Below are 27,010 nucleotides of genomic sequence, written 5' to 3' on the forward strand. Positions count from 1 at the left end.
CAGACGGCTCAGCACTCCCTTGCTGAAAATAAGTGTGGATGTGCGCCAACCAGCTGCAATAACAGCCTGGGCCCAGAGAGGCCGGCCTCTGCTTCTCTCACAGGGTCGGCAATTGGCCCTGTGCCTCTCTGTGCCTGCCTCAGGGTCATTTTCCTAAAAACATGAATAGGATGAGTACAGGAGCAATAAAGTAAAAATCCCACCCTAATGCCTGCTATTTCTTTTAAGTTATTTGTTTGTAATTAAAAAAAAATTAGCTGCTCTATCCATTTGTCCAACTGAAAAGCATATTTCAAAGGGCACCAGAGGACTAGATGGGGTGCTTGTTCTTTGGGGCCCATCTGCATGTTCTGGTCAGGTCTTTCCCTACAGAGGTGGAAGCAGGAGTGAAAGGTTGGCAGGTAGGGACAGTCCTCAGAGGCCACCAGAGGTTCACCTTTGCTGGGTGTTCTCTAGAGTCTCTGGGTCCACTCTCCATCTGCAACTCTCTGACTTTATAAAGAGAATAGGAGGAGGAAGCATCTCTATAGTGCTTCAGTCTCATAGGTGATCAAATGAAATGCTTTGAAGCCTCAGAGGTATTTGAGGGTACAATTCTTACTGTGCTTGGTCCACAAAACCAGAGATGTAAGTCAAACTCCTATGTTCTAGGTCAGTGATTCTAGGTCAGTCCCCAGCTGGACTTTGGAATTATCGGGAAAGCTCTAAAAAATACTGAAATACAAAGTTGTATCAACAGACTCAGAATCTTTGGGGTTGGAGCCGGGCAGGTGTAGTTTTTAAAGCTCCTTAAGTGATTCCATGTGCAGCCAAGTCTAGGAAGCGCTGTCCTGAGGGACAGATGTTGGTGCTGGTCTTTCTAAGCTATGCTGCGGTGAACCAGCTAAGTTGCTCATCTCCAATCTGTGAGTTCAGTGAGGATGGGAGGCTCATGGCTCGAACCTTGGCCTTGGTGCAGGGGCTGGTGCCTGGCAGCTGTCTGCTGTAGGTGTGAGCATGTGAACACACGTGGAGGTGGTATGCAAGCACCCAAGACCTACAAGGGGTGAGTGGGGCAACTGGCCAAAGTTAGCCTCTGCTTTCTGAACTCAAGCACTTATCAGGGCAGCCCATAAGGACAGAAGGAAAGATGTTCTGGTCTAAGAAGTAGCTTTTTATAGTCAATGGTCTCTTGGGGGTTTACTGCAGTTTACATCTTGAGTGTTTCCCAAAGGTGTATGTGTTAAATGCTTGGTCCCCAGTGCTACTGGGAGGTGGTGGGATCTTTAAGAGGTGGGGCCTAGTGGGAGGTCTTTGGGTCCTTGGGAGGAGAGAGCAGGACCCCACTCCATTCTCTCCACCTCCCTCTCTCATTTGCTTATTGGCCATAGGTGAGCAGTTTTGCTCTATACATGTTTCTGCCATGATGTGCAACCTTACCACAAGTCCAAAAGCAATGGGGCCAACTAAACATGGACTGGAACCTCCAAAAAATGTGAGACAAAATAAACCTTTTCTCTTTATAAGTTGTTTTTTTTCAGGTATTTGTAATAGTAACGGCAATCTGACCAACACAAATTCCAGTCATTAATGGAAAATTTTGCCCAGGTGCCCCCTTTATTCTGCTACACTCAGGATTGTCTCCCAGAATTGATGGTCATGTCCCAGGAAGTAAATTTATCAGTAGCCAAGGTGCTTCAAGAAGAGAAGCATGACCTGGTCCCCCTCTTACTGACAAGAATATTGCAAAGAACTGGGCACCTAGGCAACCAGGCCCCTGCTTACCCCAGCATACTGGTACCCTTCATTCTGTTCCATGGAAGCACACAGGTCTTGGCTCTGCAACACAGGCACTGTCTCCTGGCTGTCTGGGTAAAATTGCCCAGAATAAGGCACCTTTGTCATCTTACTCTTCTATCTAATTATTAAACAAACCAAAGAGTGAATCTAAAATCAGTTTCCTTTTGAAACTGGACGGAGATGTTTGGACCACATTGCTTTTTATTCTTTCTGCATCAAAGAAAGCCTAGAGACCTTTTCTGAGGCCCAGACCCTGAGCAGTGAGGGCATCCCCAGTTTCTGACCCCTCTTCCCTAGCTGATGAGTTAGGGAAGAGACCTACCTGATGAGCTAGGGAAATGTGTAGAGTAGCTTCCAAGGGAAAGCCCACTTTCAAAGGGATTCAGAGTGAACTCTTCCAGAAACTGTGGGGTCTTGTTTTATTTTGTTTCGTTTTTTCCAAGCCTTAAAGACAAGCTGAGAGTGGGTTTTCTGGAGACTTGAGAGAGCAAGCAAAAAGTAGACAAAATAAAATTCTTTAATCAATTCTTAGAACTGACATTCCTCACAACACAGTTCCCTAAATTAAAATATAGGCAAAAGAAAAAACACAATTTAGTGCTAGAAATCCTACATTTTGTCTCCAAAGCATTCTGAGTGTTGGTGAAAGGGTGGCCCACAGGGACTTGAGGCCTAAGGCAGCTAAAGAATGCAAATAATATCCACCTAGTGATGATGATTGTGTGGAAAAAGTAAACAACTATTTATAGGTCCCCAAAGAAATGTAATCAGCACAATTAATTCTTCTGGGTTCAAACGTTATTCTGCTTTTTAATGGGCCAAAGGAAGCTCTGCCTCTTTCACCAACTTCTGTGATGCTTTTCAAGCACCCTGTAGCCTGACAGTTCCTGCACAGCCCCTCCTTTATAATATTCCCTCTTATTTTATCCTTCTAGCAAAGAAGGAAATACATCTCTGGGATGCCATTCTAGTACAGAAGATTGAGCTAGATCAGAGCTGTGAGACAAGAAAATTTCTGTTGTTTTCTTAGAAACAGCCATTGGTGGGGGAATGTGGGTCAAGACCAGGTCCAGAAGAAAGAGCATGAAGTCCTCATTTATTAAAATTTATTAAATGCCTTACATATAGTTTTTTTTGTCTGTATCTTTTTAAATGAATTTATTAAGTATTGTACTTATATAGAGAAATAATGAGGCTCGGAAAATTTCAATATCTTGCCACAATCACAGAAGTCAAACCAGGTCTTCTTCTTTCCTTTTTTTTTTTTGTACCAGAGATTGAACCTCGGGATGCTTAACCACTGAGCCACATCTCCAGCCAAGACAGGATCTTGTTAAGTTGCTTAGAGCCTCACTATGTTGCTAAGGCTGGCTTTGAACTGGTGATCTTCCTGTCTCAGTCTCCTGAGCCGCTGAGATTACAGGTGTGCAACACCAAACCTGGCTTCTTTCTTAACCACATTGCTACAGGTGTTGGGGAGCACTCAGCCCACATTTGGAATAAACACACACCTGTCACAATACCTAATGCTGAAGCTCCTATGACTCTTGGGTCACTAGGCCGATGTTCTAAAAATCATATTGGTCAAGATTTCTTGGGCCCCTGGAGCCTGGAGCTTCCTCCAGGCTTGTTCTGAATACTAGGTTCACACCTCCACCAGTGTCAATTCATGAGTCCCAGATGCTGCCTGTCCCAGGAGTCACCCTTCCCTTATCACATGGAAGAGCTTGAAGAAGTCCTCATTGGCATACAGAGTGTCTTCTATCCACTGTAGGGTCCCCTGGGAGAGGGAACACAGGGCGTCACGCACAGCCCACGCCCCATGTCTCTGGCCAAAGATGATGAAGCACTCCAGGAGGGCTTCATTGCAGGCGATGTCCTTTAGCACCAAGTCTGGGACTCTGTGAGCAAACTGCAGGGGAGAGAGGCAACACTGAACTCTCCTGATGGTAGGAAATCACTGCCCCCTCCACTCAAAGATGCCCACATTCTAATCCAAGGGACCAGTGAATATTTTATATTCTAATGCAAAGGGAATTAAGATTGCCAATGGATTAAGTTTGCTAATTAGCTGCCTAACTAGATCAGCAGGTTATTTGGATTTATCTGATTGGGTCCAATATAATCCTTGAAATGTAGAAGGAGATAGAAGAAACAGCGTCAGAAGAATATGATGTGAGATAGGCTTGGTGGGCCACTGCTGGCCTTCTAGATTGAGGGGGACCACAAGCCAAGGAACATGGATAATGTCTAGATGCTGGAAAAGGTAAGAAAATAGATTTTCCTTTAGATCCCCAGTAAAGGATGTAGACCTCCTGGTACCTTGACTCTCATATTTCTCTCCTCCAGAATCATAAGAAAATATATTGGTGTCGTTTTAAACCACTAAGTTTGCAGTACTTTGTTTCAGCGGCAATAGAAAACCCAGACACTCCCCAAACCTCACTTAATCAGAGAAACTTTTAGAATGTGAGAGAGCCCCTTCTCTACATGTGATGCCAAGGTGCCATGGAGACCTCTCCTGGAGGCTGAGGTGGAGGAGTCGTGACAAGACACTTGTGGTGGTTCTCATTAAATCCAGCACATAAAAACACCAGATGCCCAGTGAAATCTGAATTTTGGATGAATAATGAATAATTTTAGTATAAGTGTGTCCCAAATAGGGTCTAAATGGAATGTAATTATGCTCGAGTTTTTTGGTCACTTATCTGATATTCAGATTTAACTAGTTATTATCCTTTTTTGGATCTGTGACCCCCCAAGGCCTGTGTATCCCACTACCCTCACCAAGCTTTTAGGGAGCCCATAGACAGTGACTCCTGAAACATCCTGCCCATGTTGGTCTCCAGAGGCTAAGGGGCCAAGCAAGGGAAGGGCATCAACCATGGTCAGAGGCCTTGGCCACCCAGCACAGTGCCTGGCCTCCTGGATCCACTGCAGTGAACAAGACCTTGAGGATCATGAACAAATGAGACTGTCTGGGCACTGCGATCTCCTCATGCCTTCCAGTTACATGGTTCTCTGGCAGAGCAGGTCCAGCTTTGCCACCTGCTGCATAGGGACCGTCAGACCCCACCTGGAAAAGCCTGGTTCTTACACGAAGGTGCAAGTCACTGCTGATGGTGGATCAGCTCTGTACTCCCTCACCTAGTGACAGGCTGCGTGTGCCCACAAAGCCTTCCTGCTTTGCCCACAGCCACTTTTTCAAGGCACAGCCCATCCTCATCTCTAATTCCAGAGGCCAAAACATTCCAAGGTGGAGGGTATCAATCAACTCATTTTGTCCAAGCCTCTCACAATCTCAAGGAGGAAGTGATGGAGGAAGGATCAAGTGACTTGAGAAACTCTCATAGCCAGCCAGAGAGAAAACTGGGGCACCACGAAGATCCCCACTCACTGGTCACTCTGTCTCAATGCCCACTCACTGGCTTCTCACTATGCAGCCACCAGAGAGTGAGTGGAATGAATAAGGCCAACTTTTGGCCTCTTAGAGGCTCTTCAACTAGCTGGAAATGCAGGCATCTAAATATCAGAAATTCCAGATTAAACACAATGAATCCAGAACACAGAGGAGGGAGAGGTAAGTAGAGCTAGGAAAAGCTGTCAGTGCTCACTGAATCTTCACTGTGTCAGGCACCATTCTGAATACTTCACGTTTATTAGTTCTATGAGTTCCACACAACTACCAATACAGAGTAAGCAAGCACTTTTATTTACAAATGAGGAAACAGGCACAGAGTAGATCATTAATTTGCCTGAGGTCACACAGTTAAGTGTGTGACCCTGCTGAGATCTGAACTCAGAGCTTAGCCCTACCTCCTAGCTCTCTGGTGAATAGAGAAGAAGGAGAGGGCAGAACAAAGAAAGAAAGCTTATGGATGTTTTCACTGGGGAGGCAGCATTTGAGCTGGGCCTTAAAGCATGTTCAAGAGTTTCCAAAGCTCGGGGAAGAACTGGTATGAGCCAGAGAACTGCACTACTCTTGTTGTCTAACAATTCCCTAAATGAAGAGAGGGGGTGATGAGACTCCCTTTGGAGCTATGCTCCGATACCAGACAGAAGGACCAGGAAGGATATCTGCTCCTGATGATAGACAACAAAAACTCCCTGCTGGATGAGGACAATCTTGGGCAGCAGAGAACAGGATGCGCTGATGAGGAATCACAGAGCTGGATGGAGACCCAGGTTCAAGATTGGGAACTAGAAGAAAGGCTGAGCAGCAAGGTGGGCCTGGCCACCCAGAGGGAGCCCGGTCCACAGGAATGGCCTCGGCCAAGGCAGGAGGTGCTGGGCTCAGGAGGGCATCAGCTACTCAGCCAGTGACACATGACAGAGGCACAACCTGGTGACCTCAGCCTGTTGTCCTCCCCATGAAAGCCCTCAGCCCTGAAGCCAGCAGCTAGAGCTCCAAGTCACCTCAGTAGGAACTGTAAAGAAATTTCCCCTAAATTCTGTCCCCTTATCGCCATCTCCCTTTAATTACCAACTGGAAATTGTCACAGGCATTGCCGGGACTGGAGTTTTATGAGCTGGAGAGAAAGTAAAGGGGAAAATGAGCAATCGGTGCCGCTGACCCCTCTCCTTGGGTGGGGGCAAGTGGGAAGCTGGCACAGTACCAGGCAGCCAGCCCTGCCTCCCAGGGCCTCTTCAGGAGTCAGCCCTATTTCCCTTCTCAAGTTTCAGTGAAAACCTTAGGGTCTGAGCAGTCACGACTCCCTAACTGTGGTGCAGGAACCAGCGAGAGAAAATTGTCTTCACTAAGCCAATACCCCACAGGCAGGCTGAGGTCCTCTCTCTCCCTCCATCCCCTCTCTCTCCCAGGGCTCCTCACACTGAATACCCACCCACCCTGGAGCCTGGGCTGCCCCCCCCCACCCCCCACCCCCCCCCAAGGCCCCAAGTGAGTAGTGGCTCTCATACCTGAGTCACCTGGAGGGCTTGCTAAAACAGACAGCAGGGCCCCAATCCCCAGAGCTTTGGACTCAACCCACCTGGGGTTGGGGCTTGAAAAATTCACACTCCTAACAAGCACCCAAGTGTGGCTGGTGCTACTGGTCTTTGAACTTTGAGAACCCCTGGACCATCTTAAGAAACTCAGGATTAGCAAAGAGAAGACCTGGATTTCGCTCTGACTCTGGCTCTGACAATTGTTTGCAAAATCACTCCATCACCAGACACCTCAGTCTCCCATCTGCTATTTGACCCATCTCAGGATTATCACGAGGGACAAAAGAGCCAACAGATGTGAATGTCATATGAATGTGGTAAAAATGGTCTGTTTAACTATAGGAAGTCATTAAAATGAATGAAACAAATTTGGAGAGGTATATAGATCAGAAATGTGCTAGGACTGTAGAAGAGGTTGCCTGGCACTGGGAAGAGAGCGGCCCAGGAAAGCAGAGATTGGCCCTTCTGTGGCCATCATCAGATTCTGTACCCTAGGGAGGGTGACCTCAGTCCACAGAGACTGCGCTGCCCATTCTCAGCAGGAGCTGAAGGTATTCCAGTGGCTGCCTTCTCATCAGGAGGGCCGCTCAAATACACCTTTCAGGACGTGCTTCCCTGACCGTCCCCCTTAAACTGCCCCCTCCCACAGCCCTCCTGTCCCCTCCCAACAGCTCCTGACAAGTGTGAGACACATGCCAGAGTCTCTGCGTGCGTGACTACCTCCTATCACCCCACTGGAATGTGAGCTCCTGAGCCAGGGGCTTTGCTTACTGCCTTCACGCTGGATTCTAAGTACCTACAACTGTCTCTAAATATTTGGTTAGTGGATGATTAGACAGACCTCGGTTTCCTTAGCCACTACACGGGAGGGGGAGCCTCAGGATGGCTCAGCTTCCTCTCAGTTATGAAAACCTGTTGAGTTGCAAGCCTTGTGAGGTCATGTTGCTTCAGATCTTGGGATGGGAATTCTGGTCATCTCAATGACCCCCCAGGTATCTTTCCAAATATAGGGCATCAGTCATGGACTCTGAATGGGAAAGCAAGAAAGAAAAGAAAAAGCAAAGGTCTCCCTTGATTTTAGCAGGCGCAGTGCTTACCCCTCCCCTCCAGAGACCACTGACCAAGGACACCCCTCTACCTCCTCCACATGGACTCGGGAGTTGACCAGCAGGTAGACAACTGAGCTGGACAGGCCAATGTTTTTAATAAGAAATAGGGTCAGCGCCTCTTCATCTTTCAGGATATTCCAAATGCGTATTCCTCGTCCTGTGTATGAGTGAGAAAAAGAACAAGGTGTTGAAGGGGAGATAGATCAAAAAAAAAGAACACAGGTAGAGCTGGTGGGAAATGTTCTAACTTCGCACTCAGGGGAAGGCTCCATTCTTGGGTTCCCTGGGAGCAGTTGGAGGTCCATCCTCTTGCCTGTGGTCATCACCAACACAGTCACAGTATGTACTGTGGAAGCAGCTGGACACAGTCCAGTGGGAAGGCACAGAAGGTGGGGAAGGGTAGCCCAGGGTGGGTGTCAGATGCTTTGTGGGGCTGGTGCAGGACAGTGGCTCTCAACAGGGGACGAGGGGTGGAGGAGATACAGCTGGGCAATTTTGTCCCTGGGGAATATTTGGCAATATCTGGATGTATTTTTGGTTGTCACAGCTGGGGCAGTGCTCATTCCACAGTACATAGCACAATTCCTCTCCAAACAAAGAATTATCTGGCCCCCCAATTTTAATGGTGCTGAGGTTGAGAAATCCTGGTCTAGGATTGGAGAAGATAGGTAATTTGTCCACCGTGCAGTTGTCATGGGGTAGAGGACCCTTCTTGGATTTTCTGTACTCTCAGCTCAGGCTCCAAGCTCAGGACACTGGTGTGGACAAAGGGGGATGGGGTATGAAAGGCAAGAAAGGCTTCAAGTGGAAAGAGGAGAGCCAGCCTCTTGCCTGGGCTTGTCCTGGTCAGACTCACATTCTCTCCAGCTTCACTCAAAACCTGCTGGAAGCAGGAATCCCCTTATAAGGAGACAGACAGAACTCATAACAGTCAAGATATGGGGTGGGGGGGCTCTCTGTGGCCACACTCTCCACATCCACCTCATGGGATCCTCGTGGGGTGACATGGGTTAAAGAATATGAAACGCTTAGCTTCAGGCCTGAACACAGTCTCAATAGATGCTTGTTCTGGGGGCACTGATACTATTCCTATCCCTCCCAGGGGCTTTACACTAGCACCTGCCTCCTCCTGGGGCTAATGCTCAGTTCATGAGATTCCTCAAGTGGGCCCCTGCTATACTTCATGAGATGCACTGGCCAGAGACGAGCTTATGGGCCAACATCAATGAAGTCATCTCAACATGAAGGCAAAGTACCTATCTGTACCTCCATGTTCTGCAGGAGCCTGGCTCACTGCTTAGCTCCTAGTTCTTCTCCAACTAGCTTTAATGATCTGATGCCCCTGCTCCTTCCTGCAAACCATCCTCTCTCCAGCCCCATTCTTTCTCCCCAGGCAGCTGTGACCCTGCCCCCTGAGTGCCTGACAGCTTTCTTTCCATTTTTCTGTGTGACTGTCCCTGTACAACACCTTGTCCAGATCAATGTTGCTGACAATTTCCTCTTAAAGGGATATAGGCCAACCCCACAGGCCTAGCCCTGAGGTAGGGCAAGGGTAACTGGGCCTGAGACTCCCCTACAAAGGCCTTTCTGGCCTTAATGGGTCCCCTGGGGTTGTGCCAACGGTTGGCCCACTGTTAGTCCTTTTTGCACAGGAAAATGCAAGGCTTTGGGCGACCTGAACGTAGGATCCCATGGGAGTAGGAGGGCTCTGAAAAGACCAGTTGTATTTTCCTCTTATATATAAATCTTGCCATCTTCCAACAGCTCCATCTGCTTTCCTGCTCCCTCCGGGGCACCAGTTCAATTGCTCTTCTCCCAATTACCCCTTTATACAGCCTTAGATACTCCAGCAACACACACACATACACACACAGAGCCTTTTTTTTTTTTTCCAGTTCTAGAGATTGAACTCAAGTTCTTGCACATGCTAAGCATGCACCCAGCTACACCTCCAGGCCTTTTTATTTTGAGACAGTCTTGCTAAGATGCCGGGTTGGTGGTCTCCTGCTACAGCCTCTCAAGGAGCCAGGATTATAGGAGCACATGACCTTTTAAGAGTTAAGGGCTCTGGGGCCTGCTTTTATTACACTCCTCATCTCACCTAGAGGTGGTGGGCACACTAAGGTAAGTCCTTGAGGCCACCTCTCTCTGATACCCGGCATTAGTCCTGATACGGAATCAAGGCCTCCGTCAATGTCTGTTGAATGACTCAAAGCACTCAATAAATACCCTTGGATTTGACCTGAGAGTCAGAACCCATTTGACTGTTTATCTTTTAGTTACTCTTTAACACATTCAGTTGACCTTCTTGTAGGGAGAAGGGGCAGAGACAGGGAACTGGAAGTCATTTTTGCCCCAAAATCAACAATATACCTCAGGTGACTGGCCTGCGGTGACCCTGAGGAGAAGGGCAGGAGCTGCAGGTTCAACATCCACCTGAGGAGGGGGCGGGGCCAAAGTGTAAGAGGGGCCACACCAGGCAGCAAGTTCACTAGATTCCAGAGGGAGTAATGTGAACTGGGGGCCTGAGGAGAGAGGAGTACATTTCATTTAAAATGTGGTTCTTCTTGTTCTCTTCCCTGGGAAGATTAGAGGCTGGGGGCGGGGTGGAGGGGAGCGGAGGGCTGGGTGGGAAGGAAGCCAGGAGAATGCATGAGGCTGTGGGAAGAGGGGGTTTAGAGGGGATGGGAGACCACAGAGCTTGCTGGGTGCAGGGGACGGCCCCTCCTCCTGTCTGGGTTTTCACCGTAACCCTCCCCTGCTGAGAATGCAGCACTACAGGTTTGCCATGAAAGGAAAATGCTGCTTGGCCATGGCCGGCATACTTTCCCAGGTGACCCAGAGCTTACAGGCGAAAGCACACCCCAGTCTCACCACCCACTGTGCTTTCAAAGACTCAGCATTTCAGTGAAGCTTCCCAGGGAACTCCCAACCGTCTGTGTCCTGAGAGTGGATCTCAGTTCCTGGCCTGGAATCCCCTCACAGGTGGTGTCCCTTACTTAGGGATGGACCCCTCTCCCTGTTCATAGCCATGAGGTTCAGGAATTCTGTAGATTCTGTTCCCAGACTTTGGGGAAGCTCTGCTGGCCTTCGCTAACCTTTTGTCCCCAGGCCTGCTCTCCTTTAAGAAATCCTCCCCACAGCCTGGAGGCCCGCAGAAAGAGCATCCTGCATGCCAATTCACAATTAGTCCTGCTCTTGGGTTAGGCAATATTGATTTTGATTCTCATATACACTTGTAAAGCCACAGAGAGATTGTGGTTTGGAATTACTTCCCTTACACACGTCCTCTAGCCAGATTCAGTTTGATGATCAGACACTTAAATGAAAAATCTGCCTCATCATAGACTCCGCGGGATGAAAGTGGGTGCAGAGTTGCTCCAGGAGTTGGGCAGCCCACGTGCAGCTCATCTGCTTGTTTAATCTTGGAAAAAAACACTTTCTGGTTGTGTGTCCTTTGTTTTCTTCCTATTAAAATGCTAATATGTTCCACTATTTTGGGTCCTTCAAATTTGAACTAACTAAAATAAACTCTTCTATCCAGAGCAGCCAAGAATGTAGTGCTTATAATCTAGTTTGTAGAAAATGACTAAAGTATGTGCTTTACTATTTTTAAAAGCAATTATATGCAATTAAAGGATCTTAACATACCAATCTGCACATACTCCTGCATTTTCTTGCTTCCACAGGAAAAAAGACAGAAGATGGCAAGATGGGAGGAGGGTTACATTCTCTCTGGGAGAAGCCCGCCCCCCACCCCCCACTGGTTCACTCCACCAGGCTCCCACACTGGCTGGGTCATTGTCTGTTACACTTCTGCTCTGCTCCCTAAGTCCTCTATGGGAGGCACACAGCCTGGCTCATCTCCACCCCCAGATACTAGCCTGGTGCCTGGCTCACAGTAGGTCACAGGTATCTGCTGAATGTCTAGGGAGTTGTACCACAAGCTTGGGTGGAGGAGGGCCTGAATCAAACCACTCTCTTGCTTCCATTGTTTGGAATCTGGAGCAGAAGCCCTTGTGTCCAGGTGCCCCTGTCTCTTGGTAGTCCCTTGCTGGTCACTTTCTGTATTGTTGTTATCCACCAAGGTCATCCTAAAAGTCACTTTCCCTATGCCCCATTACCTGAGCTCCCTGAAACTCCAAACTGCTGGAATTGCTGCATTGGAAGCCTCCCAGCTCCTCCCCAGAGCCATCTTTACCCACTAGCAGCCTTTCCTTGGAGGCCACTCTCCACCCAAAAACCTGCAGGAACCTCTGGATTCCTGGGGCTCTATTTCCTCACAGCCACTCATTTACCTGCCTCTCAGGGAACGGATTCCACTGCCACATCCAGTCCCTCCCAAACACTGCAGGCCGACATCCACTCATACTCTTAATAAGACATGTGGGTGCTGATACTGTTGTTGGGCTTTTGTTTGTTTCTTGTTTTCCCCTGGAGAGAAGAGACCCCCCCCCCCACCCGAGGGAGCCCCTCCATCCCTGTTGTTGCTTCCTGCCAGGGCATCCAGCTCCTCCTCTCTTCCTGTATGACCTCTGTGTCTGCACGGTGGCCACAGCCTGGCCTCCCCGCCCTTTGCCTTTCCCTCACCATGCACCTTTCTTCTGCTGCACTTCACCCACGGCCACCCTTGGGCTCGTGTTCTCACCCCATCCTGCCTGGAAGCCTTCACAATCCTAAAGTTGAATATGTCACTCTCTAATTATCAATCCTTTCATCTTGCTCATGTTCTCAGTCACTTAAACAGGGTCATGGAATGCACCAAGATGGGTGAGGCAGATGCGAGGCCAGTGAACATTCAGAACGCTGAAGACCAGCTCACCTACAATTCTCTCAGGGTGAGTCCGCAGGGTGTCCATGAGCTGGGACGAGGTGCGGAGCTCTGTCCAAACCTGGCCAAAGTGCTGGCTTTCTGGTGCATTCATGAGGAGTTCTTGAAAATCTCGATACATTCTTGAAAAGCTGTAAGAACAAAACCTCATCAATAAAGAAATAGCTGTCATTTTCATATAATATTAATACCTTGTGCTATTTGTTAAAATAGGGTGCTTGACTTAGCTACTATGTTGTCTCTTTACAATTCTGCAGGACAAAAGGAAAAAAGATTTGTTTTGTTTTGTTTTGTTTTGTTTTGTTTTAACACTCTCTTGCAAATGTAGGACAACAGATTGGGGTAGTGAGTGATTTGTCCAGTCCTTCAGTTGGGGCAGGGCCAGGTAACTTGTTAATGCCATGCTGTCTACATCACTTGTCCTGAGAAACTTTAAACTTGGTAAAGCTTTTTAGGATATTGATGTTGGTGGATATTAATGGAGGTTCTTCCAGCCTTCTCCCACTTCTCTGAGACCTACCCCTCTACCCATTTATGGGGGTAGGCTCTGACAGCCATGCTTCATCCACAAGGAACCCCCTGTATATGTGTGTGCACACGCATACACACACACATATGCACCCCTTCACTGAGGCTGATTGGACAGGGAGAATAAAACTGAGACAACCAAAGGTATTCCCAGGAACTTAAACAGGATTCAGGATGCTCTTCTGATTGCTCAAGTTAAGATGCTGTGAACTGGGTGATTGGCACAGCCTGGCCTTCTAGGAGGAGGGGAGACTGGTCTATGTAAAGAGGTGAGTGTGTGGATGAACAGAGACAGGCCCAGAGGCTGGACCTCAAAGTTCAGTCTGGAAGAGCAGAAGAAGCAGCTCCTGACAGCTCTCCAGCTCTTGCCCCTCCTCTCCTGAGGCCTGTCTTTACCCTAGGCTTTGTGAGAAGGTCTAAATCATGTCTCCAAATCATGTATTTCTTTCTGGACCTTAAGCTCATTGGAATGGGTTCTGTGCCTTGTGAGTAAGAGTACTTTGAATAAGCCGTTATTTCGTCTACAATGTGCATATGAAATGTGAACCCAGCTTCCCTGGTTCAAAGGTCAAGGACAGCTGGGGTCTGGAGCCCACTTCCCACTCCTACCCCTCAGTCTTCCCCAGTAACACACACACACACACACACATACACACACACACACACACACACACAAGGCTAGGGCCAATCCCACTGAAACTCCTGTTGCCTCTACCTACTGGTATCCAAGGTTTCCTGATCCCACCACACAGCACCATAGGATCTCTCTGGATGGGTAGGCTCTTCTGTTCAGAGGCCTCAAGGAGTCTCAAGCTGAAAGTATAGACTTTAAAGCTTCACGATGATGTTTGCAGCATGTTTTGATCAGCTTTTTTGCTGCTGTGATTAAAATACCTGACAAGAACAATTTTAGAGGAAGAAAGGTTTATTTGAGGGCTCATGGTTTCTGAGGTCTCAGTCCATAGAACAGCCGGCTCCATTCCTCAAGGCTCAAGGTGAGGCAGAACATCATGGTGGAAGAGTGTGGCAGAGGTAAGTGACTCACATGATGAGCAGGAATCAGAGAGAGACTCCACTTGCCAGATTTAAAATATACACCCCAAAGGCATGCCCCCAGTGACCACCTCCTCCAGCCACACCCTCCCTGCCTTCAGTTTCCACTCAGTTAATTCACCATTAGGAGATTAATTCACTGATTAGATTAAGGGTCTCCTAACCCAGTAATTTCTTCTCTAAACCTTCGTGAATTGTCTCATATATCCAAACCATCACACAACATGAGAGCCCAGCTAAAACATTTCCTCTTCAAATTTCCTGGGAAGAGAAGAATGTTGACCCCTCCTTATCTTCTGATAATCCAGGGACATTTACCCTATGATATTTATCAGCAAACAGATAAATAACTGGGGCTCACAGACCATACAGTCTCAGCCGAAGCTACTCAGCTCTGCCATTATGGAGCAAAAACAGCCATAACTTGTTCCCAGTGGGAAAGGCCACCTCAAAGCATTAGCCTGACCTATTAAAAGTTGTTTTTCAAAATGTAAATGTGGGTTTGTCCTGGCGGAATTTTGCTGAGCTTCCCTGTTACGGATTGGACTTGGAATGTCCTCCAAAGTCTGATTGGCACAGAAGTGGGACTTCTAGGCAATGATTGGATCATGAGGACTCTGACTTCATTCATGAATTCATTTGATGAATTAATCCATTGTTAACTGAATGGAAGTAGCTCACCAGGGACACGCCCTGGAAGGGTTTATCTTCTCCCAGCACATCCCCCCTTCTTCTTTGCTGCTACGACCTGATGAGCTTCCCTCTACCATGGCCTTCCATGGAGCCAGGGGCCCATGGACTGAAACTTTACAAGCCAAAATAAACTTTTCCTCCTCCAACTTGTTTGTGTGGGACTCTTTGGTTACAGTAATGAAAACTTGACTAACGTATCCTCTAATGAAAAAACTGAAGTCACCAAATACCTCGCTTTCCATCTGAGCTGGTGTGTATAGGAATAGGGTCCAGCCCAATCCCCTGTAAGCCCTTGTAGGTGACCTGCAGATTTAACCTTTGCAAGGTGCAGCTCAAGGTCAGAACAGCAGGTGGAGGATGGTTCTGTCCTTATGCCTGAGCCTCTGTGTATAGGTCATGCCCACATTATATCCCCCCAGTACTCTAAGAGGGAATTCCAAAGGTAGACTATTGTCCTAAGGGATTTGACTTGAAATTCAACCTCAGACCAGAAATTATTAACCTGGACTCCACAAGTTCCCTGAGCTCACACACACAATGTCGTGATTTGTGCTCCAATTGGCTCCAATTTTTGTGGGAGAGGGCTTATCTATTTTCATCAGCTTTTTGGAAAGGTCTTTAGCCTCCAGGTTAAGAATCACTACCCTCAAGCCATATCCCAAGATCTTGCCTCTTGAAGGCACCAATGGCAATTACAACAGAGGATTTGGAATTGGTCATTTCCCCCTAAGAAGTAAGCCTGATTTCTTTTATCCTCACAAGAATCCCTGACATTTTTCTTTAGCCCTTAGATGTCTAAGAAAGTTTTTAAAGAAACAGAGGGGTGTTGAGTTGACTAGGGTGAAAAGCAAGGGGAAGAGGGTTTTTCTCACTCAGAGATTCCACCCAAGAAGATGGACAAGCATGATACAGTGGACATGTCACAGTAAGGGATTGCCATCAGATTCCAGGTCACATTTGGGGAACATAAGGACCAAGAAATCATGTCCATGTGGACTTCATTTGAACCATTTTCCCCAAGAGCCCTGCCAGCTAGTAGAATGCTTCAGGAAAGAATCCTCCTGGGCCCTGAAAGGTCAGGGGTTAGCAATCCATGGGGCTTGCTTTCAGTGCTACAGGCTCTGCATGTGCAGGCACGTGCATCTACTGCTGTGCATGCGTGGAATGAAAGGGTGTGCAACTTCCTCCCCATGCAGTGGGAATCTTGGTACTTACATGGAGTTATAGTCTGACACAATTCCAGGAGATTCTCCTGGGGTGGGGCTTTGAAAACAAGGATTGTTCACATTGCAGAAAATCCCCTGGAGCCATGGCAACATTCCTGCTGAGGGCATCGCCTTATTGGGAAAATGACCTTTGAAACAGGAAATGAAGACAAGAAGGGTTTAGTTATGGAGACCAAGCAGGACTCAGGCCCTAGGAGCAGGTCTTTTGGGGGAAAAAATAGGGCCCCTCTGGTGCTCTGCTTTATTCATGGCTTAAGAAGCAGGAGCATTTAACATAGGCCAGGCCTATGTGGGTTGCTGCAGCCAGTCTGTTCTCTCAAGCTCTGGTAGAGTGAGGAGACAGATAAATGTTGTCACAGAGGCATGGACAGAAGTGGGGGGTTTAGATCACTCTGTGGTAAGAGGTGTGCAGAGGTGTTAGCTCAAGGAGGCTCCACCAGGCTGCTGGTGCCTGAGGAGAGGAGGCCCCTGTCTTCCTTCCGCAACTGTGTATGGAGCACCTACCCCCCACACATGCTGCAGTGTTGCAGAATAATGGCTCCTGGCTGGATGAGGTGAGGAATTAAGAGTTTGCTAGACAGGAGGCTGAGAGATGGAGGCTGGAGACTTATGAACAGAGGTCAAAGACCAAGACCAGAGGACCAAACAGTTTCCAAAATTCTTGAGGCCTCCACATCCAGAAGGTGCAGGCTTTCCCAGAGGGTGATACTACAGAAGGAGCCCCATCCACAAGGTTTATTAAAGGTCCCCAGACACCTCAGAGTTCCAAGAAATAATATTTGGTTAAGTATGATTTTATAGCATACCCTTTCATTTTTCTCTAGCATCATGTATAATGTATCTCTAAACAGTTTTCTTTTATTGAAAAATAGAATTAAATTGATCTAATTTAGAGAACTCATCTGTAGCCTCTTCTCTTTTAAATGGGTAAGAGTTTAGGTATACGTAAAAAATTGCCTTTCGGTATTATGTACACATATTTGCTTAGGATGTGTAGGATTAAAAATTAGAATTTGTGTAAAACTGATGGATCTATTTATTGGTACATCGATAAGCAGAGGGGTCCCTGTGCCCCCACCCTCAAGACCTTCCTGAATGACAGGCCCTGCAGAGTCTCCCAGGATGCTCCAGGCTCACATTTGTGATGACTGTAGAACAGGTTGGCATTCCTCAGCCAGATCAAGACCAGAAACAAAGATAAAGGCCACACGAGTTCCACCACAAAGAGAAAGACCAGTGGCACTCTTTGTACACTTCCTCTCGGCACTGTCTGGCTGTAGGACTTGGCTTGTGGTAGAGTTACGTGCTGCACGCTTTTGCCAACTGACAGACCACATAGACCACAGCAGTCCCATAAGATTAAAATGAAGCTGCAAAATTCCCATTCCCACCTTTGTAACATTGTAGAGTGGCCCATTACTCACAAGTTTGTGGTAATGCTGGTGGAAACCAACCTACGGTGCTGCCAACTGCAGAAAAGTATAGCACATGCAACTATGTGCGGTACGTAATACTTCATAATGATAGCAAATGACTCTTGTAGCTGATTTATGTATATATTATTATCTTTTTTTATTATTGCAGAGTGTACTTCTTTTTTAATATATATATTTTTACTTGTTGATGGACATAATATCTTTATTTATTTATTTATTTCTAAATGGTGCTGAGGATCAAGCCCAGGGCCTCACATGTACTGGGCACATGCTCTACCTCTGAGCTACCACCCCAACCCTAGAGAGAGCTTATTCTACCCATACTAAACGTTCTTTGTTAGACAGTGTGTGGGGTTGCAGCAGCAGCTGCCTCTTAGATCTCATGCTCACTGGTCTCGTGATTGCTTCTTTTTCTGTTGTGGTTCATTTAATCTTGTGTTTAATCTTGTCTTGTTCATCATGGCCTTAGGAGCAATAGACTCTGTCTCTCTCTCTCTCTCTCTCTCTCTCTCATACACACACACACACACACACACACACACACACACACACTCACACACACAATTATATAACCATACATATAGTAGTAGGTTTTACCAATGAGCTTTGTGTAATGACACTCTGGTGTTCACACAATGATGAAATCTCCTAACAAGGCCGTTTCTAGTATGTGTCCCATTGTTAAGTAATGTATAACTGAACTGACCTGAAGAACTTCCTTCTTTTGTCCCTTGCTCCTATATTATCTCTACTTTGATTTATTATACAACAACAAGCTTTTCTTTCTTTTTTTTTTCTTTGATATTGGGAATTGAACCAGGGTGGGTTTAACCACTGAGCCACATTCCCAGACCTTTTTATATTTTATTTAGACACAGGGTCTCACTGAGTTGCTCAGTCTAGATACATTGCTAAGGATAGCTTTAAACTCTTGGTCCTCCTGCCTCAGCCTCCCAAGCCCCTAGGATTATAAACACGCCCTACCATGCCTGGCCACCAACCAGCTTTTATGTCCAGCTGGGTTTTACTCTGCCTCTAATCTAGAAAACAGCATTAACACAAGACTGATCATGAACAGTCATGGAGATCATGGGCTTCAGTCTTCGCAAATGTTGCTGAACACATAGATGCAGATTTTGATTCAGATGGGGTTGTGGCTCAGTGGCAGAGCGCATGCCTCACACATGTGAGACAACTGGATTTGACCCTTAGCACTACAAACAAATAATAAATAAAACAAAATAAAGATATTGTGTCCATATATAACTAAAAAAATTTTTTTTGAAAAAAGCATAAGGTCTCCTGATGCTAAAAGGAGAGCCAGTTGGTTGTTGGGCCTTATGCTGTGGTATTGCACACTAGGGTAAGGGTTGGAGATGTGGAATCACAGAAGGAAATAGGGAAAGAAGAATGTGAATTGGGGAATATAATAGTTGTTTTACCCAAGCCCTGCTCTAGGGACCTTAGAACGCAAACTCAAGATCCAAAGAAGGATATAAGCAGCTACCTAGGATGGTCTTTAATTGTTGTTTTCCTTTCAAAGAAATGTGAATAAACTCTCAGCAACATGGTGGGTGTCATAGCAGATACTCCTTTGCTGCTAGTAAGGGCATGTTCAATTTTCAAATTTTTATATATTTTCATTTTATTGTATTGCTGGGGATCAAACCTAGGGCCTTTTGCATGCTCAGCAAACGCTCTACCACTGATCTACATCCATAGCCCCCACATTCTGGTGTTTAAAAATGGTCTGCTGGCAAGCAAATTATAACAAATCAGAAAATATATTGGAAGAGGGAAAATGGATCATGCTATTGAAGAAAAAGCAAAGAATGCTTAGGGGCAGGTGGTAATTATGCAGTTGTAATTTTTCACGAAATGTTTTACTCAGAATCTATCTAGGGAGAATGTGCTATAAGAAGCATACAGAGGAGTATGGGAAGAAAAAAAGTGCATTTTTCTTAAGACATTCATTTTTCAGGACTCCCCCTACATGTTTTTTTTTTTTTTAGAAGGTGGCAAAACACTAATATTGGGAAATTCCCTCCATGTGTTAAAGGCACTGACCCCAAACACACCTGGCAGCCATTGGAATGTAGGGAGTTACCCCGACTGATCCCCAGGACATGCAAATCAAGGGAGCTCTGGCTGGGCCTCTTCCCCAGCCAGGCCCATCTCTCTATTACCATCCTGGTCTCTAGACCTCTCAGCACTGTCCTCCAGTAGCTCATACCCCCTGTCTTATCACTCTTACTTCAGGGTCAATTCTCCTAGAAGTGAAGCCCTCATGGGCCGCAAACTTCCTGAGAGCAGGGGCCACATCTGTCCTCCACTGTGGTTCCACCACCCTACATGAGGTAGAACTCATAATTGGTTCTCAATAAAATACTTGTGGAATGAGTGAGTCTTTGCCAAGACTGGTCTAGGAGGCTTCTCCAGGTAGCTGGAAGAGATACAGGGGTTCAGCTTACCAGCAGTCTGCAGATTAAAAACAAACTGCACCCCCAAAGGTGTGTACTGGCTTCTCACCTTCCATTCTGGATCCTCCAGGAGGTAAGGTGGGGAGCAGGTTTAGCAAGATAGTAATGTGAGTGGCACGTGCCAAGTATGAAACTGGAAGTTGTTTCTGGTGTCTTCACCAAGGAAATGAGACAACCAGTCCAGATTCTCCACTTATGACTCCTCCTAAGACAATAGTGTGCAATGTTGGCTTTCTCCCAAGTGAGTTGTGCTGCCTTCCATGAAGTGACATCTTCCTGGGAATGGTCTGGAATGTTAAACACTGGTGATGATTTGGGAGTGTGCAGATCTAGGTTACAGTCACTTTCAGGCATGCTCAACCTCTGGGCCTCAGTTTTCTCATCTCCGAATTAGGACTATTTTGTCTTATAGTGTACACTGAGGGTTAAGAGCAGATCACTCTGGGACCAAGTTTTATCCAGCCTCTTCTCTCAGCTACGAGATCTTGGGTCATCTGCTCAACTTCTCCATGCCATGAATCTCATTCAAAAAATGAGGGTGATAGGAGGACCTGCCACCCAGAGGAGTTGTGATAATAAAGTGAGTTAATGGGCCAAACCCACAGAACCCAGCACAAGGTAACCTTCAATAAACATGAAGCATTGATCACTGCCTCACAGAATTGTCACAAGTGTCACAGGGTGACAGCACATTGTAAGGACAGATGAGAAAGAAAAGACAATTAAAATGGTCAGAACCTCTTAGGCCTGCCCTCCATGTTCATTCCAATCTTCTCCCTTCTCGATTTGGAACTGCACACTCGCCAGTTTGAAAACATGGGCTTCCTGAGAAACAGACCACACACTGTCTCCTGATCCTTACACAGAACAGGGCTTGCACAGAGGGAGGGATGAGTCAGTCTGCCTCCCTGTCCCATGGCTGAGATTTCGAAACCCACACTGTATATTTCATCTCTCTATGATATGCTAGTCCCACCCTCTCTCATCCACTCACTCAGGCTCTCCAGTGTTTTTGAAGTGTCCTGTCTGTGTGAGGCATTGTGATTCAAAGTCCATCATAGTGGGAGGCAGATCAGAATCCACCTTCCTTCCTTGGCCTTAAGACTAGCACTGCTCTACCTGGTTTCCTTTCCACATCTCCGAAGTAGGGCTTCTGTTTCTGTCTGTAAGTCAAATAATCACCTTCGTTAACCTAGATCAGCAGCTCTCAGGGGCCTGCGGGCTGGAATCACATGGGGACCTCAGGTCATGCCCCATGGGACATCAGGATTTTTTTTTAACACCTCTAGGTCATTTCAATATCCAGCGAACGCTGAGAACCACTGGTCTAGGTAGTGGTTGGTGATTTTGAACAACATGGGTGGAGTGGTCAGCGGGACTGTGCTGACTGTGGGCGTGTGACTTGGAGGAGCTGCCCCTCACTTCCCTTCTGCACAAAGCCATTTCTTGCCCAGGCACAGGTCTGTTCTCACAGCAGCCTCTCCTCCCTCCTCCAGAACTGTGCTCCGACCCCACCCCAGAGCTGCATCCTTGGTCTTGAGGCTCAACTGTGCACAGGCATACCCTAGGGAGGAATTCCACAGTGTAATTAAAAACGTGTTTTCAGAGCTGCTTGGACTTCCCCTCCCCTTCCCTTTAAACATGTCTGTAACTTTAATTAAGCCCAGTCGAAAGCTCAGAAGGGGTCGGTGGAAATTTTTTGTTCTCTCTCTCTCTCTCTTTCTTTTTTTTTTACTGAATTGGTATTTCCTTGTCCTCTCTTTGTGTGTGTGTGTGTGTGTGTGTGTGTGTGAGAGAGAGAGTGCATGTATACAGATGTGCGCACACAAGCATATATTTTCCTCCCCCTCCCCTCCCCCTCTCGGAACCATTTGGTCTATTAGTAGGAGGACAGGTTTCTGGCAAGGGCAGAGTTGGGCTTGTTATTTTAACTTAGCCAGTTAGATTTACTTCCCTCCCTGTCTGTTTTCAATTTAAAAGTGGGTAGCCAGGGCTTGTATTAGCTGCACCGTTCTTCCTTCTGCACTGAGAACCCGGACAGGACTCAGCCTGGTCAAATACCACCCAGGACCTGGCTGCTGCACTGGGAGCAGACTGCCCAGCCTCCTGCATCTGCCACATTCTCTTCCTCTGACGCTGGACCCAGAGCTCAAGTCCACACCAGATGCCCAGGTCTGGAGTCCATGAAATGATGAGCACCCGACTCCCATGAGCCCTCAGGTCTTCCCCTAATATCCTCCTGTCCTGACCTGGAAGGTAGGACCAGGGACGGACACCACGGGGCCCTAGGCTGTGAGCTCTCAGGGCCAAGAGACATAACTAGTCATCTTTATAAACCTTCCCTGATGCTCTGCCTGGTCCAAGCCAGTGTGGGCCAACGTGCGTGTGCGCACGTGGGTGCGCTCTTGTCAAGCTGAAGTGTGAGCTTCTGGGGAAATCCGGTCTAGCCTCTCAAACCAACGTTTTTTCTGAGCTCCCAGAGCTCACCCCCACACCAGCTGGGGACTTCCTTCAACTCCATAGCTGCACTCAGGATTCTGCTCAGTAATTAAGCATGGGAACATCCTCCTGCCTGGCTCTGAATTCCATGAGGGCAGGGGCCATGCCCAGTTTATCTTGGGTCAGGGCCAACATACACCCTCATCTTCCAGGGCCAGTATTAACTTATATTTATTGTTCTAGTGGATGATAAATGATTTGGCCACTGATCTTTGTGATCTCCTTGTCCCACCTGTTAGATAGTGCTGGATACAAGGGGACAGTGTGGTGGGATGGCCGAGCCTGCTGTCCTGGTGTCATGGTTTGAATCCCAGGTCCATCCCACCAATCACAAACCCCTCCCTGAAGTCTCAGTTGCCTCATTTAGACCCACAGAGAAATCAAGCTGGAACTGCAGTGAGGTTCAGTGAAGCAATACACTTAGTACTGTACCAGGTGCTTAGTAACACTTCTCACAGATGTTAACAGAATAAGAAAAAAAGGTGTGTGGGGGGAGAACTAGAACCTGAAAACAGTCTTCTTATACCCTGGGCATTGGGAGTGGGAGGAATGGGGAAATTTGTTATCTGTTCTCACTTCTCACTCTTACTCTGCTCACAACAGTAAATACCTAAAACCATGGAAGTTTAAGGAATTAAAAACTTAGGAGCTGAGTTATAGCCTGGGTGTGTTGTACTCTTCTTAGAGTCACTATTACAGAAGAGCCAAAAGCTTTGGCAGGAGACACAGAAACCCTCTCAGAGATAATGAATGTCTCCTTCTTACCCAGAAATCCTGGAAAATTCTGGAATATGGTAGGCAGCTTGAGGCACACCAGAGATCTCTGTTTCCAGGGCATTAGGATGGCATCAGATGACTGTCAATCCAGACCTATGTCCAGCCCTGACAGATGGCCCTGAACCAAGGTTCCTGGCCTGCACCGCTCCATCCCCCTTGGAGCACACTGTGGAGATTTCAGAACAGGAAGAGACCGACCAACAGCAGGGAAGGAGAGCAGAGATTGTGAGGGCACCTGGGCCAAACCCAGGGTCTGGAAGTAGGGTTGTGCTTTGTAACAGCAGCGTGCTTGCCACAGCAATGGAATCATTGCAGGCCAGTGGCTACAGTCCTCTGGTTTGTTTTCTTTGAGAGCCACAAAGGGGACATTGAGAGTAAAGTGAACTGAGAATCTTAACTCATAATGACTAAGAGAGAAAATGTGAAAAATGGCAGAGTGGAGTTTCCATGGCAATCTATAGACATATGCATCAGGGGGGCAGGGACTAGATGCTTTTATTTGCCATTGTATACTCAGCACGGGGCACCATGCCTGGTGACAATTATTTGTTGATGGAAAGAATAAGTGAAAATTGATGAATAAATTGAAGAATGAGTCTTGTTCACATTTTGTCAATATTTTCACTCAAGAAGGGAAGATTCTAGAAGAAATCAAGTTTCTGATCAAGTGTCTGGGTTCCTGGGGGCCACAAATAACCTCAAGGATAATTTGAAGTGACATCTATTTTGACAAAGGAAAACAGCCTGAGGATAACTGTGTGTCCCCACCCCCACCGCCCCTGGCCTGTGTCCTGTGTGAGACACACTCAGGCCTCTGAACCATCTTGTGCATGGTTGGAGTGTGTCTCTCCCTGCTCCCCTTCCTGCTAGTTGTTAAGCTATTGTTCCCTATCTCCACACTCACCAGGCAGGGATCCTTCAACATGGGGGGCCTCAGAGACTCTGCAGCAGCCTCTGCACAAATCCTAATTTCAGCTCCACAGAACTCTGGTCTTTGCTTCCATCTTAATGATCCCACTTTCTTCCCTCAGTCCTCAGTCCCAGGAGGTAGTGGAGTCCTGCAATTCTACCTCCAGGATACCTCAGAGTTTTCTTTTACAACGCAGCTGCCGGCTTCTAGCTAAGCTAACACCTTTCCATATTCAGCCCTCTCTGACCAGACCCTGGCAAGGTATTCACTCGGGTCTTCAGATGTTCCACAGTTGGCCCATTTCTTCCCTAACATTCCCCCTGAACCCTTCCCCACCCATATTCCCATCCTGAACTGAGGTTTGGGGCAGACACTGTTCCCTTCCTCCCTATGGCCAGTCTTCCTCCCATGGCTGACTGGCTCAGTCTTTCTAATCTCAGCTCTCTCCAGCCCTCCCTCCTCCCCTCCCTTGTCCCACTTATCAGCTCCTTAAGTCACTGGCAGGACTCTGCAAGGCTGTGGTAAAGTGCACTGTTTATAGTTACATACTCACTCCTCACCCCCTCCCAGATAAATTGCACTGAGGCCAGGTGCCATTTATACGTTTGCTCTTGGAGTTCTCTGGTCTCCTGTGGCTCCTGGGATTTTGGCAATGTTACTTCATATTGCTCTAGGTGTTAAAATATACTTCAGATTTCCCCATCTACCAAAAAAGCCAGTCCAAGGGGTTAGTGTCTCATGCTTTTAGGTCCCTAGTACATCCCAACCCCAAGTCTGCTAACTGAAGAGGCTCAGAATATATATTCATTGAATCTAAGACGCCACCAGTTGTAAGATGAGCTGTCATTTTTCTGTACCACGAAGAAAGAAAAACATGTTTGGTTAAAGTAACTTGATTGTGAGCTGCCTCCCAGTTTTGGAATTGTCAAAATGTGAAAACCCAATGTGCCTCCTGGAATCCATGGAATAGCAATCCCTGGGCTGGGGAGCTAGTGGAGGGCATTCTTGTTTTCCTTTGATCTTGTTCTGCAGGACTTAGGGTTCTCCCTGCTATGTAGGGTGGATACTCCAGAAGATGGTGGACTGGGCTGACGAGTGTGAAAACCAGGGGAGTGGGGACAGGGATGGGCATGCAGTAGATTCATCTGTGTGTGTGTGTGTGTGTGTGTGTGGTAGGGGCATATTTTAATGTGGCCAGGGACAGAGCAGCATGTCATCCTGTGAAGGGCACATGTCACAGGCTCACAGAGGAGTCACACAGATAAACACTGCTTCGGGGCTAAAAGGCAACGCAGAACGCTCTCCTCCCCCCACTGCACCCCAAGCTTCCAATCTGTTCACTTGCTCCACATCTCACTTCTAGGACACAGACGGTAACACATTACCTTTTGCCTTTTCCGCAGGGTCCAGTTCTTCCAGAGCAATAGTCGTATCTGTCCGGCGAAGCCCGTGCTGGTGACCACCCAAGGACAAGGGGATGGCGTGGAGCAGAGGCTAACAGGTCAGGGTCAGGTTTCGGGTTAGCGATGGACATGCACCTTCAGGCTGGTGTGTCCTTCTGTTGGTGATTAAAGGCTAGTTTTCCTCTCCAAACATAATCCCTTTTAATTCCACCTAAGCCCTTTGTTGGGGAGAGGAGGCAGATACCATGCTTGGTTCCTTTTTAGGAAGAGAAAAGGAACACTAAAGACACACGTGATTGGGCACTGAGTGGGGACATCTGATGGGAACCAAGAGCCTTGGAGATGTCCTTCATCAGGGGCCTCTTGGATTCTGGAGGGGACCACCTCTGGATATATTTGGCCTTTAAGTTTGGGACAAGATCTCCTTGTGTAACTATAGGTTGGGCATTTAAGTTCATCAATTCACTTGCCAGAGTTGAAGTGACTTCTTTCTTTCTTTTTTATAATAAATAAGTAAAAATTATTTTTAAGGTGTAGTTGGACACAATACCTTTATTTAATTTATTTATTTTTATATGGTGCTGAAGATTGAACCTCACATGTGCTAGGCGAGCGCCCTGCTGCTGAGCCACAACCCCAGCCCCTTCTTTCTTTTTTAACCCTTATCTTTCTCAGAGTGACTTTAGGCCAGCTGATTAATTAGTCATGGCTGCCCAGAGCCATGTTGACAAAAGCCCTGGTCCCCTCCAGAGTCCACAGTTGATTAGCAATGTCCGCACAGGTGTGGGTATGAGGAAGGGCCAGGTCTTGTCATTCTAGTGTGGCACAGGGGTGTTGGTGGATAGGTTCATCAGGTGGCTGGGTACCTGACTCCAAGAGACACCCCAAACAGAAGCCTCCCAGGTACGTCCCCATGGACATTTTATGTTTACCTCCTCAAATCTCAGGCTTTTTTCTAGACCCTTGAAACCTCAAAGGGATAGAAGAAGAAACAAAATAGGAATGGATGCTGAGTTCATGAAATTTGTGGTCAGGTCGTAAACATGAAACATGAACTTCGATAAATTAAGGTGCATATGACAGAAATCATAAAGGCCTGTGGGCTATTGGGTGGAGCTTCCAAGGAGAGACAGATGGATTCTCCTTAAGTTATTTAAAAGGATCCTTGGTGGTGGTAGCATTTAAAATAGGCTTTGGTGCACTACAAAATAACATTTTATAGTAATATAGGATTTCCAAACTGCTTTTGTGTATTTTATTTTATCCTCCCTACAATTTTGTGAAGCAGATATCTGCTCTGTTTCACTGATGAGAAACTTGAAGCCTAGTGAGATGAAGT

The 27,010-nt window shown here is 47.0% G+C and overlaps 1 protein-coding gene and 1 long non-coding RNA gene across 2 annotated transcripts in view; one reads left to right on the plus strand and one right to left on the minus strand.

The window, feature by feature from the left end:
• LOC110598401 (retinal-specific phospholipid-transporting ATPase ABCA4) overlaps nucleotides 1–25,856 on the minus strand; it is a 134,908-nt gene extending 109,052 nt beyond the window's left edge. The window contains 5 exon segments of the mRNA XM_078027772.1: nucleotides 3,497–3,691; nucleotides 7,865–7,992; nucleotides 12,658–12,797; nucleotides 16,156–16,294; nucleotides 25,654–25,856. Of these exon segments, the coding sequence (XP_077883898.1) occupies nucleotides 3,497–3,691; nucleotides 7,865–7,992; nucleotides 12,658–12,797; nucleotides 16,156–16,274 (582 nt within the window). The 5' untranslated portion in view covers nucleotides 16,275–16,294; nucleotides 25,654–25,856.
• Nucleotides 723–3,299, plus strand: LOC144368141 (uncharacterized). The gene is made up of 3 exons (XR_013427919.1): nucleotides 723–1,045; nucleotides 1,371–1,474; nucleotides 3,054–3,299. It is a non-coding gene; the product is annotated as an uncharacterized LOC144368141 (long non-coding RNA).
• Nucleotides 25,857–27,010: the final 1,154 nt, after the last annotated feature.

The sequence above is a fragment of the Ictidomys tridecemlineatus genome, chromosome 11 (assembly GCF_052094955.1).
Source record: "Ictidomys tridecemlineatus isolate mIctTri1 chromosome 11, mIctTri1.hap1, whole genome shotgun sequence".
Classification (NCBI taxonomy): domain Eukaryota; kingdom Metazoa; phylum Chordata; class Mammalia; order Rodentia; family Sciuridae; genus Ictidomys; species Ictidomys tridecemlineatus.